The sequence below is a fragment of the Lemur catta genome, chromosome 4, assembly GCF_020740605.2.
Source record: "Lemur catta isolate mLemCat1 chromosome 4, mLemCat1.pri, whole genome shotgun sequence".
Lineage (NCBI taxonomy): Eukaryota > Metazoa > Chordata > Mammalia > Primates > Lemuridae > Lemur > Lemur catta.
In genome coordinates this window covers 53643597-53661518 of record NC_059131.1, presented here as the reverse complement: position 1 = coordinate 53661518, position 17922 = coordinate 53643597, and the positions used below count along the sequence as shown (strand labels likewise).

The window sequence follows — 17922 nt, the reverse complement described above, 5'->3', positions numbered from 1 at the left end:
GCCTGACTTTTATTTTTTCTGTTTTTCCTTTTCCATTTTCAACATCTATTATTTGGTCCCTACAAAGTTTCTGCCGCGGGTTGACCATTAAATGTTCCAAAAAGAGTTGAACCGACCTACACATTAATTCTGCATTTTATGCTTTTCTAGGTCTCCAGAGAGAGTCCAATCCCTGTCCTGTAATAACTGTAGAGCACTTTAAAGAATCGACGGGTGTTAAAGGCCTTCCCCTGTATCCAGACCCATCCAGAGTCCCTGGCACAAAGACTCAGAACAGCTTAGAATCCGACTACTTGGCCAGAGATGGCCCTTCAAGCAACAGCTCGTTCCACAGCAGCGAAGAGGAAGGGACTGACCTTGAGGGAGACATGCTAGACTGCAGTGGGTCTCGACCTCTCCTTATGGAGTCCGAAGAAGAAGAGGAGAGCTGCAGACCACCCCAGGGGAGGCTGGGAGGAGCCATTCCATTTACTCTGCCAGAAGTCTCTACCGAGCAAGCAAAGACAGTACAAGGTAGAAGAAAGAACGAGTTCCAAGCCCTCACTCAACCAGCCAGTGATGGCCTCGGTGAGCCAGATGTTTTTGCCACAGCCCCCTTCAGGAGCTCTAGGCTTCCAACTGATGACATGGACATTTTCTCCAAAGCCCCATTTGTCTCCAAGGTTAGTGTGGCTTCTTCCCAGCCGGAGGAGGCAGATGTGTTTTTGAGAGCTCCTTTTACTAAGAAGAAAAGCATGGAGGAGTTAACAGTTGTCCAGAGCACCTCCCAGGAGTTGCCTATACAGGCTAGTCTCCTGAGTCAGACAGGTGATGTCCCTTTGCTCTCAGGCCCTGAGAGAGCTGTGTACACCTCTGTCCGATCTCAGTATTCTATGGCTGGTTTTGTGCAACAGTCCAACCTCCCCTCCCATTCTGACCATCTTGACAGCATCTCTCCCAGGGGGTCCTCTCTGGAACCTGGGGGCCATCCTAATGACAGAAACAAAGGACCTCAGCCCCAGAAAGAAGGTGTCACGGGCCCGGTAGCTGGCAAACCATTCCGCCCCCAGTCCTTATCCAAATATTCCCGTCACTACAGCCCAGAAGATGAGCCAAGTCCAGAAGCCCAGCCCATTGCTGCCTACAAAATTGTTTCACAAACCAACAAGCAGTCAATAGCTGGCTCTGTTTCCGTCACACCCCTTTCCTCCAGGACTACGGAGCTGCCAGCTGCTGATCCTTTTGCTTTAGCACCCTTCCCTTCAAAATCAGGCAAGCAGAAACCTTAGGAGCAATACCTGAGCCTTAGGCATCTCTCTCCCCCCATCCTCAGTGCCCACCAACCACATCACTCCCCAGCTGAGCCTTTCCAAGAAGAAATATTATCAATTATCTTTTAATTCCTGCATCAGAGCAGAACTTCTTCAGTCAGCAAACTCAGTTGCAGTGATACTTAGTTGGAGCCCATTTAAGTTATGTTCATTTCTTTTGTTTATTTTGATTTATGGATTTTCAGACATTTCCATCTCCTTCTTGGGAGTCTTCCACCTCCACCCAGAACTCTGCTTTTTTTAAGCCCAGAAACTGTTTTAATCTAGAAATACTTCACCCCAATCCCAAAGGGGCCATATTACTGCTAGTTTTAACTCCTGTAGCTCCTGTTCTAAGTCATACCCCTTGAAGAATCAAGATTAGTCCCTCCAGGGCTTGATTTAATACTCTTGGGAAGGGGAGATTTCTGGAAAGAAGCACAAGATAAAAATCCTGCATATCAAGAGGAAGTATAATCCTGCAGCTACTAATCATTCCTGTAGAGCCCGCAGCTCTAGAAGGAGTCCCTGGATCTGTTTGAGTCTGCGTGCAAGCCAGGCTGGCCCTTGTGCATGCAAGCGTGTGTCTGTGGATGTGTGATGTGCATCAGATCCTTTCCTATGTAGAAACAGATGCAGGTGGAATGACTGTGCTCATGCCTAATCATGTTGGCAGAGCCTTACCCACATCCACAGTTTTTAAATCAGTATGAGTGCACAGGTATGGGTATGCATGTGCGTGTGTGAGTGTGTGTGTGCACACGCACAGGAAGCATTTCTCCTTTAGGTAAATCCTGTCCCACCAAGCTTACCCCTGCAGTCAGATCACTCATTTACTGGCGTTTGTCTGATCATCTGACTTGAATGCTGTTTTTATTTATTCAATTTTCTTCTCATGGCAAAACTGAATTCATTGGAAGGTGTAGGAAGATCCTGCTGGAACTGAGGTTTCAGGGTGGACTTTTTTCTCCAGAATTTGCTCTTTGCTATTAATCAGTTCCATTTGCCCGATTATAAAAAATTAATTATCCTTATACACTTTTCCCTCACAACAGTAAAAAAGAGTACCTTGTTCAGTTCCAGCCACTGGGTATGTGCACTCAGTGCCATTATGACGGAATTCATGAATCACAAGACTAGGCTACAAACTAGATTTACTTGGTTTTTTTTGTTTTTCTTTTTCCTAAATCCTTGCCATATTTCTCTATTGCCTCTTGAGGAAATAATAAATCTGAAACATAGAAGTTAAGTTTGGCAGAATGGAAAAGAGCTGAATCGGCTAGGCATGAAAGCTTTTAAATTCTCTGTCCCGTTCACATGTTGAAGTAGGCCAGATGGGTGACTGACTTGTGTTTTTGAAAATGTCTTTTATTTCTGGAAAGACATATTCCTAGCTTTTTCCATACCCTTCATTATTAGTGCCTTAAAATAAAACCTACATTAGAATGGGAAGACCTCTGCTGAGGAAGTTCAACTTAATGGAAAGAGTTGCTGCTGCGAGTTTCAACTTGAAAGCATCCTGTCACTTCCAGTACATGTTAGTGATTTCCCCATCAGCTGGAGAGGTTCACACAGTTGTTACAGACCAGACTGACGATTTAAGAATTATTGGAAATTCATCCAAGAATCAAGCCTAAATGCCAAATTCTATTGAAATGGATTAGGTGTGATATTAAGTTCAGGGATCTTGGCAGTAAAATAAGAACAGCTACTTTTCAGCACTTTTTTCTTTTTTGGTTAGTCTTCACATATTTCAGATGTCCAGGATTAAAGATAATTGGCACTGTGTCGGGGTTACCAGCGATCATTTTCCAACTGAGGTCTCAACTGTACTAGAAATCTGTATCTTTGACTTTGGTGGACAATAAGTGTTTGTTCTAAGAGTTTGCCTTCTCCCAATTATCATTTCTGATTTTTCTGTGTAACTATGGGTACAAAATTGTTTTTCTAGATGAATGAATAATTCTGGCTAATGCACATGGAACTTTATTATCAAGGGAAGCCCTCCAGAGCATGAGCTAAGAGGCTAGGAATATTCAGAGTGTTCTCACCCCAAATTAGAAACTCTTAAAAGTGGGAGCTCATTCTAATTCACTCATCCAAATATTCAGTATTACTTCTACAGCCCTACAAAATGTTTTTCCTTTGGTTATTTGATTATCCTAATCAAGTGGCTATTTTGATTATCAAAGTACAAATCAGAATGAAATCATGGTGATTTTAATGTTTCAAATGCGTTTTTTTTTTTTTTTTGAGACAGAGTCTTGCTGTGTTGCCCGGGCTAGAGTGAGTGCCATGGCGTCAGCCTAGCTCACAGCAACCTCAAACTCCTGGGCTTAAGCGATCCTACTGCCTCAGCCTCCCGAGTAGCTGGGACTACAGGCATGCGCCACCATGCCCGGCTAATTTTTTCTATATATGTATATTTTTTTTAGTTGGCCAGATAATTTCTTTCTATCTTTAGTAGAGATGGGGTCTCGCTCTTGCTGAGGCTGGTCTTGAACTCCTGACCTCGAGCAATCCACCCACCTCGGCCTCCCAGAGTGCTAGGATTACAGGCGTGAGCCACCATGCCCGGCCTCAAATGGGTTTTTAAAATAAGAAAAAAATCATGGTAATTTTATTATGCAGTTGAATACTTTAGCATGGGCTTGTAACCTTTTTTTAATTCTCACTGGAGACATGAGGAGGCGTGGAGACTCTACATACCCTCTTTGAATAGGGTAATGAATGTAAACACATGCAAATGAGTTTTGTTTTTTTCTTAGTGATGAAAATATTTTCACTTGCGGATTACATTAGTTAATAACTGGTGAATTCTGCAGACTTGTATTACAATGAGATTTTATTCCCTATCTACTGGTCGTCTTTAAATTAATGGGATAAATACATCATTTAAAGATAAAATGTTCTTGCCAGAGGTCATCCCAGATCTGAAAATTTGGAAAATTTCCTTCTAAGGAGATTAGGAGTGCCTGGGGTGCTATGAATTGGTAGCAATGCATGTTTCCAATAACTGTACTGCAACAGGTTAACATAAAAGAGAAAAAAATACAGTTATGTGTTGCTTAATGACAGGGATATGTTTTGGGTAATGCTTTGTCAGGTGATTTTGTCAGTATGCAAACATCATAGTACTTACACAGTCCTAGATGGTATATCCTACTACACACCTAGGCTATATGGTATATAGCCTTTTGTTCCCAGGCTACAAACCTGTACAGCATGTTACTGCACTGAATACAGTAGGCAACTGGAACACAATGGTAAGTATTTGTATATCTAAACATAGAAAAGGTACAGTTAAAATCCGGTATTATAATGTTATGGGACCACTGTGGTATATGTGATCCATCGTTGACTGAAACATTGTTATGCAGCACATGACTGTGTATAGTCAAGAAAATACTGCGCTTTCTTGTTTTGGTTTGTGTTATGTGTTATTTGCTTTACACATTTGATAGGGAATACAGGAGCTTGTGACCTTTCATTTCAGTGGAGAGCAATGAGCCAGATTAAATTTAGACAAAGCTTTGAGCCACAACATACACTGATGAACTCTTTAAAAACCCACAGCAATTGGCTTACAGGCACTACTGAGTTAAGTTATATGTGGTGAAAAATATTTAATGTATCAGTTTCTTGGCCTCACATACAGCCCTTTAGTTCCAAATCCTTGGTTAGATTAGAAAATGGGATGAACAAAATTTGATGCTGAAGCAGATGCTGGGAAGGACCTAAGGGAGTCTATGTCATAACCCTATTTCATTTTGGGCTCACTTATAGAAGAGTTGAAAGTCTCATGCGTAGGCTGGTATGTATGTGTTTACAGGCCCATGTTGTGTCTGAGTTTCATCTGGCAACCAAGATCTCTTTCTAAACTTTCAAAAAAGATACTGATATCTTGTTAGCCCATTATTTAGTAGGTTTTAGAATACGTATACATCAGTGTTTTCAACTACTTGGCGGACATTTCACTGATGCATAATGAAAGCAGATGTAAGTATAATTACCAGAATGGCCTGACAGTAGAAATTCTGTATTTGCTTCCATCAAGAAAAATAAAACATAGATCAGATAATACAATATGTATGCAGTATATCACATAGGAAATTAGAGAAGGGTGAGATCCAGTTCACTCTCTAGCAGGAAAGGTACAACTTAAAATGGAATCACTTGGTTCCCTTTAATAAAGCAAGATGTTATTCTCTCCTGTGTCTTTGGAATTAAAATTGTAGAACACATACCAGTCAACTCTGAAATGGCTGCTGGTCACATGGATGCAATTTAATCTGAGAAATTTGGAACCCAAATTATCTTGATGCAAGGTACACAGGAGAGCTGCAGGAAAGACTGTAGCCTCTAAGGAAACAGGAGCACCTTGTTAATGTTCACACCACCCCTGAGTTCTAATCCTCCAATCCTGCCTAAAGGAGTAAACTTTGAAGGTTTTAAATGGAATCATCTAATTTAAATTCTTAGTTTATCCATTGTCTTTGTCAGCTAATACTTGCAGATGTCGTTCGTGTGTGTGTGTGTTTTTTTTTTTTTTGAACTGCCAGAACACTTGCAAACTTGATACTGAAAACTTCACTAAAGGAAAAGAAGAGTTTCAAAATGCTTGAAAATAAAAAGTAGTATCTGGTTGGTAATTATTTTTGTTCTATCCCTGGAAGTCTTCCTGGCTCACCTCCCTTGTTCCTGTTCCCACTTCATTTCCTCACTTGACATTCCTCTATTTTGACCATACCAATAAGTGGATGATGAAAGAGAGTTGAATGATCATGTTAACATTTGTTTGCCTCCCTTGTTGCTGTAAACAATTTCTTCTTTAGTTTCAGCCCAGCCTGTGACAATCTCACCAAATAAGAATGAAATGGTTCACCTTCCCTATTTCTTATGGACTAGAAGAAAGGGTGTAGGAAGGTTGGCAGGACCCCAGCCTTCATGGGTGGAGACAAAACCCAGAGGCAGCTCTCCACCTTGATCTTACATAGGCCCACAGTGCCCTAGAATGCAGGGCATGTATGAAGGGACTCTAGAATAGCTGGTAAAAATGGCTACATGTTAACCACTCATGGCTTAGTAGAGTATTCCTATAACTATAATTCTGTAAATGTGGTCTGAGCTATCTCCCAGCAGTCTCCAAGTATGTGTGACCCAGTTTTAAGTTTGTAGCATAATAACAGTGTTCTTAAATCAATGTTACCTGCGTTGCATTGTTACAGAAATATAAGTACATGTTAAAGGAATCAGTTTGATTCCTTTTGGCAAAGAATTGCAGAAATGGTTTTTACCTAAGTCAGTTAAAGTAGGATAAGGTTAGACTTCGGGGTTGAGGAGAGACAGTGCAGCCTTTTCACTCTGAAATGGCGAATCAGTTGTATTCTCTGAGTCTACCAGAGAGTCCTATTTGAGGAGTGTGAATGGAGTGTGTGTTTTGTGTCTGTGTGTGCGCACTCACGCATCCTCATGCTTTCTTCTGTGGTGTTATTTCAAGCCCTCCTGATAAAGGCATCCAAAGAATACTGAGAAGTGACTGTAGGTATTTGGCAGAGTAAATTTGGTTCCCTTTCCCAAAAACTCTCAGAGTTAGAGCTGGAATTGTTCTCTATAAAGGCGGGAAAAATCGGCCATTGCTTTAGCCTAGTTCCCCAAGTAAACGTCTTCTCACCTACAAGGATGAAACTCAGTATGGCTCGTCCTAAGGGCTCGTGCGTGGCATTGGGAGAGCAGTAGTGACCAGAACACCACGAGGCCTGCAAGATGTTATTTTGACTGAGGGAACGTTTGACATCATTTATTAGGGAATAGAAACCAAATAAAGGCCAAGGACGATGACCATTCCATGGAGAAAAAGTGAATTCCCTCTGCTGGCTACTTGGAATTGACTGACTGAGGAGGTCTACCCAGCCATCAAGAGTATTGAGGTCATCAGGCCTCAGGAAATGGTAATGTGCACACAATCTTAAGATAAAGGAGAGGAAAAAACATAAAGTCAATCTTAACGGTTTTTGCAATACCTCTTATTTACAGACCATTGGATTTATGTTATTGCACTCTTGGTGTGATTTATGTATCTTGATAGTTTTTATGAATTGTTTGAGTTGTAAACTCCTATACCCTCTATTAAAATGGACCTGATTAAATGATTTATGCTTTGTGTTATTTCTTAACTCAGATCTTCCTAGGATTGAAGGGATCCATAGGCATCTTTCACTTAGTACAAAGCCTAGGAGTATGTTTTTAATATTCCTAAAGAGAAACCAGCATTAACATAAAGAGAGAAGTCTTAGGAAAAAATGAACCTAGGAATTTTAAAAGTCGATACTGTGAGGGAGAACCTGCCTGCGTATTGCCTCTCCAAATCTGAGAAAATAACAGTGATATTTGACTGAACTTTAATGAGCTTGACTTTGTCATGATTCAGGGAGAACTGGTAAGATGCCAAGTTCACAGAGGTGTTATCTGAAGATTCAGGGATCCAAAGAATTCTGATATAATATGCATGAGTAAAGCCAAAGTTTCCTACTTTTTCTGAGAATTTATTTAAGACCTAAATATATACCCCACCTAGTTCTACAATGTGAAGTCCTTATGCTTTTCCTATTTCAAATACGCACTAATCAAAAGTGCAGTCAGTCTTCCCTGCAACTCCGCAGCTGCTCTAGGGGAAGCCGTTGCAGACTCCCCTTGAGCCTAAGGTGTGGGACAGGGCTCACCTGTGGTGACTTAGCCCTGCCTTTTATGTAGGGAGCGCAGGAGTTAGAAGCACTAGCTCCCACAGGTGGACTCCGTTTGCATTCACCCCTTTGTGACTCACCTTTGCCCCCAAGGCTGCTTGGTAAGAGACCAGCCAGGAAGGAAGTGTCCTTAAATGGCCTTCTAACCTAGAGCCAAGTGCAGGGAACCAGGGTGAGGCCCAGGAAGAAGCCATCAGCAGATGGTTTTGACCTGCTTCTCTAGATTTGGAGACAAAGCTCTTTTCCCCTCCCTTTTATGTATTTTTCCTTGAGTTCATCTTTTCTTATATTGGAGTAGTAAGATCTAGAGGGTTCAGCTTAGCATGTCAGCTTATGTGAAGGGGTCCCTCACTCTACCTGCTCTTATATAAGCTTAGCCCAGAGGCCCAAAAGGAGTCTAAAGTATTCCCTCCAGAATGCAGCAAGGTCTCTAATTCTGGGGTTTGGGGACCAAAACCATAACTAGATAATGGGATTCTTGAAGTCAGATATGGTAAAGCTAGTAGTTCTAACAGATCTCCCAAGTCTCATCCTTTCGAGCGGGACCTTTTGATCCCAAGGACATATTTCTTCACTCTTTAAAGAAATCTTGGCTGGGCGCAATGGCTCACACCTGTAATCCCAGCACTTACGAAGGCCGAGGCAAGAGGATTGCTTGGAGCCAGGAGTTAGAGACCAGCCTGGACAACATACCGAGACCCCGTCTCTAAAAATAAATAAATAAAAATTAGCCCAGTGCAGTGGCACACGTGTAGCTGCAAGGGAGGCTGAGGCAGGAGGATCCCTTGAGCCCAGGAGTTCAAGGTTACAGTGAGCTATGACTGGGTCACTGCATTCCAGTTTGAGCTACAAGAATGTGCCACCGTCTCTTAAAAAAATAAAAAGAAAACCTAGGTTATCTGAGCAGAATTGATCACAGTTTTCTCATAAAGTAACCAAAAAATAAATATAAACTCTCAGCATTTATTCAGTTTATAATGAATGTTAGCAGTAGGAATCAAGTAAAATTCAAAATAGCTAACTAAACTATACATGGTGAAAAATATATGGAGGAGTGAAATCTTGGCAAAATTTAAATCAAAATTTTGGCTTGGAAAATTGAATTTAGTAAGCATAGTGACCACAAAAGAACTCAGTGGCAGAAGTATCATTGGTAAAATTTGAAATCAGAAATTGACTAATAAACCTCCATTGTGAAATGTATATATAAAAGATTTGATCCTGGCCAGGCACGGTGGCTTCCAGTACTTTTGGAGGCTGAGGCGGGAGGAGGCTGAGGAGGGAGGAAACTTGAGGCCAGGAGTTTGAGACCAGCCTGAGCAAGAGCAAGACCTTGTCTCTACAAAAAATAGAAAAATTCAAGATGGATAAAAGACTTTAAGGCATGGAACCATAAGAATTCTGAAAGAATATGTAGGAAAAATTCTTCTAGATATTGGCCTAGGCAAAGAATTTATGACTAAGACCCCAACAGCAATCATGACAACAACAAAAACTAATAAATGGGATTTGATTAAACTAAAAAGCTTGTGCACAGCTAAGGAAACAATCAACCAAGCAAATAGACCGCCTACAGAATGGGAGAAAATATTCACAAGCTGCACATCCAATAAAGAGCTAATATCCAAGATTTACAAAGAACTCAAGCAAATCAGCAAGAAAAAAACAACCCTATTAAATAAAAAGTGGGCAAAAGACATGAACAGAAGCTTCTCAAAAGAAGAAAGACAAATGGCCAATAAATACGGGTGGAAAAAATGCTTAACATCATTAATCGTCAGGGAAATGCAAATTAAAACAATGAGATATCACTTTACCCAAGTTAGGATGGCTTTTATTAAAAAGTCCAAAAACAAGAGATGCTGGTGTGGATGCAGAGAGAAAGGAATGCTTATACACTGTTGGTGGGACTGCAAATTAGTACAACCCTTATGGAAAACAGTATGGGGATTCCTCAAAGAACTAAAAGTAGACCTACCATTCAATCCAGTAATCCCACTGTCTACCCAAAGGAAAAGAAGACTTTTCATCAAAAAGACACCTGCACTCAAATGTTTAGTGCAGCACAATTCACAATTGCAAAGATGTGGAATCAACCCAAGTGCCCATCAATTCATGAGTGGATTAATAAAATATGGGGTGGGGGGGCACGGTGGGGGGGTGTGGGTGTATGTGTATCATGGAGTACTACTCAGCCATAAAAAAGATGAATTAATACCTTTTGCAACAATCTGGATGGAACCGGGGACCATTCTCCTAAGTGAAGTATCTAAAGAATGGAAAAACTAACACTGCGTGTACTCACTATTAAATTGGAACTAACTGGTGGACACATATGTGTAGAGAGGGAAGTAAAACTCCATGGAAATCAACCAGGGGAGAGGGGGAAGTTGGGGAGGGGCAAAAACCTACCTAATGGGTACAATGAACACTATTTGAGTGATGGGCACACCTATAGCTGGGACTGAAGCATTACAATAGTGATCTATATAACCTAAAACATTTGTACCCCCCCACTTTAATATATTGAAATAAAAAGAGAGAAAAAGAAAAATTAGGCGTGATGGCAGATGCCTGTAGTCCTAGCTACTCGGGGGGCTGAGGCAAGAGGATCACTTGAACCTAGGAGTTTGAGGTTGCAGTGAGCAATGATGATGCCACTGCACTCTAGCCTGGGTGACAGCGTGAGACACTGTCTATAAAAAAAGACTTGATCCTGATGAAACTAATTACAATAAAATGGAAATTGGCTTAATAGAGTTGGTTAATATAGTTTCTTGATGAAAATTCATCAATGTTGGTATTAGCCCAGTTAAAATGTTTTGAGAAACATTGGATGAAACAGCCACCGTGGTTCAAAATGTCCTGTGCCTGCACATGGGCTGTTAAAGTGAAGTCTAGATGGCCACTAGCTGTATAGATCAGGAGAGAAGTTTTGACTGCTGTTAGAGGAAAGTCAGCAGCCGGTGGTATTTGGGTGCCCACGCATAGATGTGATCAATGAAGGAGAATGCACTGTGAGAAGCACTGATAACATCCTTTGGAACATGGGTGGAGAAAAAAAGCCATGAAAGAAACTGAGAAACAGGAAGGTGACAGCAAAACCAAGGGAGGAAAAAATTGCAAGAATAAGCAGTGGTCAGTAGTGTTAAAAGCCACAGATCAAACAAGACAAGAAGGATGCTCTCTGATTTGTCAGGAGGCCATTAATGATCTCAGCAGGAAAAATTTTAGGAAAGTGGGCTGATTGCTGTGGGTTGAGGAATCAACAGGGGGTGGAGGATGGGTGGTTTCATTTATACAAGGACCTTGTGTAATCCAAAATTTGCTTAATTCAAGACTGCTTTTCTTACAAATGAGAGTTGAAAGTAAGGAGATGTGTCCTTACCATCGAGAGCTACTGTAATTTAAGGGCACACCTTAGCTGCACTGATTCTTCTAGCAGAACACAACCCAGTCTTGCCCACCATTTTTTTTACATTATATGGTGGCCTTTTTTTCTGAAAAGATCTTTCTTCTCTCTCAAATTAATAGCCTTCTCCATATTTTATCTAACTTGCATTCCAACATTACTGATTTGGATGTATTTTTTTCCTCCAATTCTTGTATCAATAATATTATTTAACAAATGTTTAGATGACATTTTTAGGGTATAAAAGTAGAATTACACCATAGTATTACTGTTAAAAAAAAAAAAGTCACTGTGTAGCACTCTGGGAGGCCGAAGCGGGTGGATCGCTCGAGGTCAGGAGTTCGAGACCAGCCTGAGCAAGACCCCATCTCTACTAAAAATAGAAAGAAATTATCTGGCCAACTAAAAATATATATATAGAAAAAATTAGCCGGGCATGGTGGCGCATGCCTGTAGTCCCAGCTACTCGGGAGGCTGAGGCAGGAGGATTGCTTAAGCTCAGGAGTTTGAGGTTGCTGTGAGCTAGGCTGACACCACGGTACTCACTCTAGCCCCGGCAACAAAGTGAGACTGTGTCCCCCCCCAAAAAAAAGTCACTGTGGTAGGTTTAATAACGCCTCCCCCTCTCCCGTATCCTAATCTGCAGAACCTGTGAATGTCACCTTCCATGGTAAAAGGGACTTAGCAGATATGATAAATCAAGGATTTTGACATTGGGAGATTATTCTGGTTTATCCTTGTGGGCTCAACAAGTGTCCTCTGAGAGAGACAGAGGAGAAGTAAGAGAGAAGGTGGCAATGAGACGACTGAAGCAAAGATCAGTGCACTTTGAAGTCAGAGGAAGCCAAGGAGTATAGGTAGCCACTGGAAGCTGAGAAAGACAAGGAAATATAGAAATAATAGATTCTCCCCTCAGAACCTCTAGAAGGACCTGGCTGTGTGGACAACATCTTGACTTTAACCCAATGAAAATGATTTCAGACTTCTCACCTTTCAAACTCTCTCACCGTTTGGTAAGAGAAAAAAATCTGTTGTTTTTAAGCCACTGAATTTGTGGTAATCTGTTACAGCAGGAACAGGAGACTAATACCATGTTAGCTGGATTTCTGTTTGAGTCACCAGTTATAGCAGCGCCACTGTGTGGTAACAACAATTCCTTCAGCCCACCCAGCTTTGCAACTGTGCTTTATCTGACACTTTTTAATATTTGCATTTATTTCATATTTTGCTCATGGAATTCTGACTTTATTAACCTCTAGTGTAACATTTTCAGAGTCATATAAAATGCAACCATAATAGAATGGAAAGCTGGGGAGTTTGCCTGTGGATGAAGGATTTCATGGGGCAAATGTGAACATATGTGATGCCCACGCTACTAGGCTCAGCAGCTAAGGAGAAACAAGCTGTAGAGAGGGAGCAGAGGAAGGTGAAGGAATAAGATAATGAAAAGTAAATGGACAACAAGCAGCCCGAGCACTCAGTTCCTGGTTTGTAAATACCATTCTCTAATAACAGGAGCCAGGGCTCCAGGGAGAAATGCCTGAGTCTAGGGCTAGAGCAGAAATATACAAGATGAACCAGGAGCATCTTGTAGTGCAACGCCAGAAAGAAAAGAAGCATTTTAAAAGAAAAAAGTCACAGAGACACAAGAGTCACCCTGAAGGAAGCCCCAGTGGTCAAAGCTAGAACAAATGAAGCAATAAACACCATGTTGTTAGATTGTAACACAAAGTACACATAAATATCCATGAGCCTATGTTGTTGATATAAAAATGATTGAATAAACAAAAGGAAAAGAAAAAACAAATCTCTCACACAGAATTTGAATTAATTTATGTAGATTCCCCACCACCACCCAAGGAAGGGGAGCTTATTTCCACACACCTGAATGTGGACTGTGCTTCCAAAAAGTAATGGTTGGAAAGGGGATGGGAGAGCGGGCATACCTTAATCCCAGCTGCTTGGGAGGCTGAGGTGGGAGGATCACTTGAGCCCAGCAGTTCAAGACCAGCCTGGGCAACATAGACCCTAGCTCAAAAAAATTAATTAAAAAAACTAAAAAATAAAAAATGCAGAAAGGGGTTGGGGGAATCAAGGTCAACATCAACAGTGATAAGTCACATTGATAGTGTATGCCTCTGATACAATATAACGAGAAGGGCACTTCACCTCTGTGGTCTTCCTCCCTAAAACTCATAACCCCATTCTAACCAACAGAATAACATCAGACAAATCCCCATGGAGGGACACTCTCCAACATACCTGACCAGCACTCCTCAAAACTGTGTCATCAAAAACAAGTCTGAGAAACTGTCACCAGCCAAAAGAGACTATGAGACTTGACGATGTAATGTATCCCAGATGGATTCCTGGAGCAGAAAAAGAACATGAGGGGAAAAGTAGCGAAATCCAAATAAACTGTGGAGTTTAGTTAACACTGGTTTCTTAGCTGTGGCAAACGTACCATGGTAAAGTAAGAAGATATCAATAGTGGAAACTGGCTAGGGGATGTGTAGAAACAAAATAATCTAAAAATATTCTAAAATACAAAGTTTATTTAGAAAAATAAGTAAATGGGGCAAAGTCCCTGGGGGGTGGCTGGGGTGGGGTGGGGCAGGTGGTGAGGCATCGTCCCACCCCAGGAAGATGCCTCTTCTGCTGTGGGAGGAAGGAGGAAAGATTAATGCTGTGCTGGGAAGAACAGACTTTTCCTCCACCCGCTTATGTTTCACTGGGGCCAGAAGACAGATTTTTAAATTCATGTACATACAGAGCAATTCACAGAAAAGTGCAACTCAGGGAGGTGGTTGGAATTTGATTTACAAACCATCTTAATTAGGGGAGGGCAGAGGGCAACTATTAGCAAACAAATGACTTTCAGGAAAGATAAATGGGCCTGTAGGAGAATAGATGGGAGAGATACTAGTTTTGTGAGCATATCTGTTTTGGTAATTTCTTATCCTGGGGCTGACTTCTCCTCTCCAGTGACAGGAGTCAATCTTTCCCAGTTATGAAATCCCTCTGTTTTAGGCAGATAAGGGGGGTTTGGGGGGGATTCTTTATAGTGGTATGTTCTGGATCCCTTCAGCAGGAAGAGATAAGTGCATATGTTTGGGCAGGGTGGGGGTAATTTAGAAAGTCCATGCCTACCACTGCTACCACCAAGTCCTCAGTCTTTTTCCCTGTAAAATAAAATCTGCCAAAAATGAAGAAGAAGGGATAAGTTTGGAGCAGCTAATAAAGAAGATGGTTATAATATATGCAACTAGTATTTTGAACAGTCAGTAAGATACAATCAAAGAGGGGCTTAAATATGGTCTTTTAGATCTTCCAGCCTCACTTCTTGTCAAAATTTCTAGCAGATCCCATAGCTTTCTGGTCCCTTTGAGCTATTAGAATTATCTTGTTTTCCATCTTACTTTCTTTTCAAGTATTAAAACCTGTAGACAAGTCTTTAAAAACGTCAGTCTTCCTCAGAGCTACTCTCCTTTCCCCAACTTGGGCAGAGGGGCCAGCCTCCTTCTACACCTGGCTCCTGCAGGTTGGGAATTGGGGGTGGGGATTGAGATCAGGGTGCGGCGATCCTTTTCCTCAGCTGGGGTTGCATGTGGCTTTTTGCACTGTTCCTGTCAGGGTGATGCATCCTTTAGTTTACGGATTCACAAACTATGGCCTGTGGGACACATCTGGGACACAGATAAGAATGGATTTTACGTTTTTCAATGGCTGAAAAAAAAAATCCAAAGAATAATATTTTGTGAAATATTGTATGAAATTCAAATTTTAGTGTTCATAAATAAAGTTGCATTGGAACACAGCCACACCCATTCATTCACGTATTGTCTAGGGCTGCTTTTGCTATGTGTGGCAGGGTTGAGTAGTTGCAACAGAGACCATGTTGCAACTACTGAAATATTTGCTCTCTAGCCCTCTACAGAAAAGTTTATTGACCTCTGTTGTAACTAACTCTTACAACCTGCTTCTCTTACCTCCTGCCTGTGGTAGAACATTCCACTCAGCAAGCTGCAGCCCCTTACTTTGCTGGGGCCCCTCCTAACCAGAATCCCAACAGCAGAATCACACAGGACTGCTCAGCCTGGCTCGATTCTACAGCACCCACTTGGCCCACGGGAAAAGTCTTGCATCGATGTCCCATCAACTGTCAGGAGTGCAAGCTGGTCTCCTGTTCCTTCTCTCTTTGCTGTGCCATTTGTGGGCTGCTTTGGCTGACCTCCCACCTTTAGACTTCACTCCCAAACTCCCGAGGACATTCCAAGGACTCTTCTCTTATTTACCCCAGGCACTGGAGAGACTGATCCAAAAGTTTGTGCAAGCAGGAAGCCTGCAGCCAGAGGGTGAGCCTTCCCATTCCTCTTCTCATAGCCACCCTGGGGCCTTAAGGAATGATTCTCATTTGGCCTATCTTATGTAACCTGGACAGTTTGGTCAGTGGTGTCCCCATTTTTAAAATATCTTTTAGGAAGCCTAACCAAAATGTTAGAGCCCTTTTTATACAATGGCCTTAACTTTGAGGCTTTAGCCAAAATTCCAAGACATCAGGGAAGTTCCAGTCCATACCCCGATATACATAGTATGCTGTGTAACTCTACGGGGCATGATTCACACTGCAGCCTGTGTTACTGTGGCCCCTAGAGTTAAGCAGGACACAACCTGCATAGCCTTAAGCAGCCCTCTAGCTACATATACATTGCAAACGCCAATGACCAGGTGTTGTCTTAGATCTCAAATCTAAGGACTCCCAGATTTGGAGGTAAAAGGGGAGAGGTATAGTTTTAATAAAGGAAGCCAGGGTTTTGGTGGTTGTTGGTGGAAGTCATTAGGTATAAAACAGGAGCAGAGCTACAAAAATTGCAGAGCAATTTGGGAAAATACTAAAGTAGGAATTTTGCTTTTAAAATGTTTATTCCAGATATTTAAGAAGCAGAAATGGATTTCTTTTTCTCTCAACCAATAAACCAAAGTATGGAGAGGGCCGTATGTAATTAGAGTGATAATTGGAATGCATTATCTTTGTTGTCATCGGTTTGTTTTTTGAGAACTTCACCAACCTCTCAGTAAAAACAGGGTCACAATACCATATTTCTCTGTCTCTGCTCCCACCTTTTCTGCGGAAACTCCAATGACTGATATCTCTCTCCAGCCATTCCTGGGTTCACCCATGCTTGAACAGATTCTGTTCTGCTGCTGTTTACTTATTTACTTCTTTAACTTCTCTGCTGCCTGAGGCCAAATCAGGCCCAGAAGGCTGTTAGAAGAAAAAATTTTAAACAAATTAAATTTAATAGAGCTTAATTAAGCAAAGAAGCATTGAAAATTGGGTAGCCCCAGAACCAGAATAGGTTCAGAATGACTTCAGGGTTGTTGCATGGTCAGATAAGACTTATGGATAGAACAAGGAAGGTGACTTACAGAAAATGGAAGTGAGGTACAGAAACAACTGGATGGGTACAGTTGGGCATTTACCTTATTTGAACCTGGTTTCTACAGTTGGCCACCTGTGGTTGACTGAAGTTCAGCTGCTGTGATTGGCTGAGACTTGCTGCTTGTTACAAGAGTCTGTTTACACATCAATTTGGGTTACCATTCATTATGTATGAAAAAATTTTTAGGCTCAACTTAAAATATGTAAGGAGGCATCTTTAGGCCAAACTTAATTTAACAATTTCCCCCCTTTTGGGCAACCTCTCAATTTTGAGAGATTGACCAAAACTTTAAGCGTTGACATCACTCTGTCACCATAGTAAATTTTAGGACTTATTTGGTCTCAACTCTCACTGGGAAATAGCAGAACAGTGGGTTTTGTAAGGTGGGAACAAAGAAACAGAACAATAGAAAAAAAAAAGAAAAACATGCTCGCTTCGGCAGCACATATACTAAAATTGGAACAATACAGAGAAGATTAGCATGGCCCCTGTGCAAGGATGACACGCAAATTCGTGAAGCGTTCCATATTTTAAAAAATAAATAAAAATAAAAAAAATAAAAATAAAAAAAACCTGATTGGTTAACATCAGAGTGCTTTTTTGTGAGGGTTAGAGCAGAGGGGACTTCCTTATGCTGGAATTTCCTGTCTCCAGGAGGAAAAAAGAAAAAACAACTGATCTATTTTGGGATCAGTCTGCTTCCTTAGAGTTTCAGTTTGATTACATGGCATTTAGCATGAGTGATTTCATTTTGGTTTGGTCTGGTCTGTTGGGGCCTAGTACAAGAGCTCAGTCCAAAACAATGGCTTCCCATAATTTTGTTTAACAAGGCCAGACATCCATGGTATAACGTCTTCCTGCTTTTTCTGTGCAGATGGGGGCTGCGGCAGCCTGTTTCAGGCCCTGACATCCAATCAGTGGTTAATTATGCTCCACTGGTTGCACTGGGGTACAACATGCTCCTTTCCTTTCACTGGCTATAAAGCAGCAGGACCTGGGGCTCAGGGGCTCACACCGTCTTAGCTGTTTAAACA

The 17922-nt window shown here is 41.5% G+C and overlaps 1 protein-coding gene and 1 non-coding gene across 7 annotated transcripts in view; both read left to right on the top strand.

Annotated features, from left to right (window-relative positions):
- Positions 1-3561, top strand: part of AAK1 (AP2 associated kinase 1) — a 158622-nt gene extending 155061 nt beyond the window's left edge. For all 6 annotated transcript variants that reach the window (XM_045549771.1, XM_045549776.1, XM_045549775.1 and 3 more), the window contains one exon: positions 151-3561. In XM_045549771.1, coding sequence (XP_045405727.1) covers positions 151-1268 — 1118 coding nt within the window. In that variant the 3' untranslated portion in view covers positions 1269-3561. The remainder of the gene's footprint in view (positions 1-150) is intronic.
- Positions 3562-17314: 13753 nt separating this feature from the next.
- LOC123637546 lies at positions 17315-17421 on the top strand. The gene has a single exon (XR_006734915.1). It is a non-coding gene; the product is annotated as a U6 spliceosomal RNA (small nuclear RNA).
- The last annotated feature ends 501 nt before the right edge of the window (positions 17422-17922 follow it).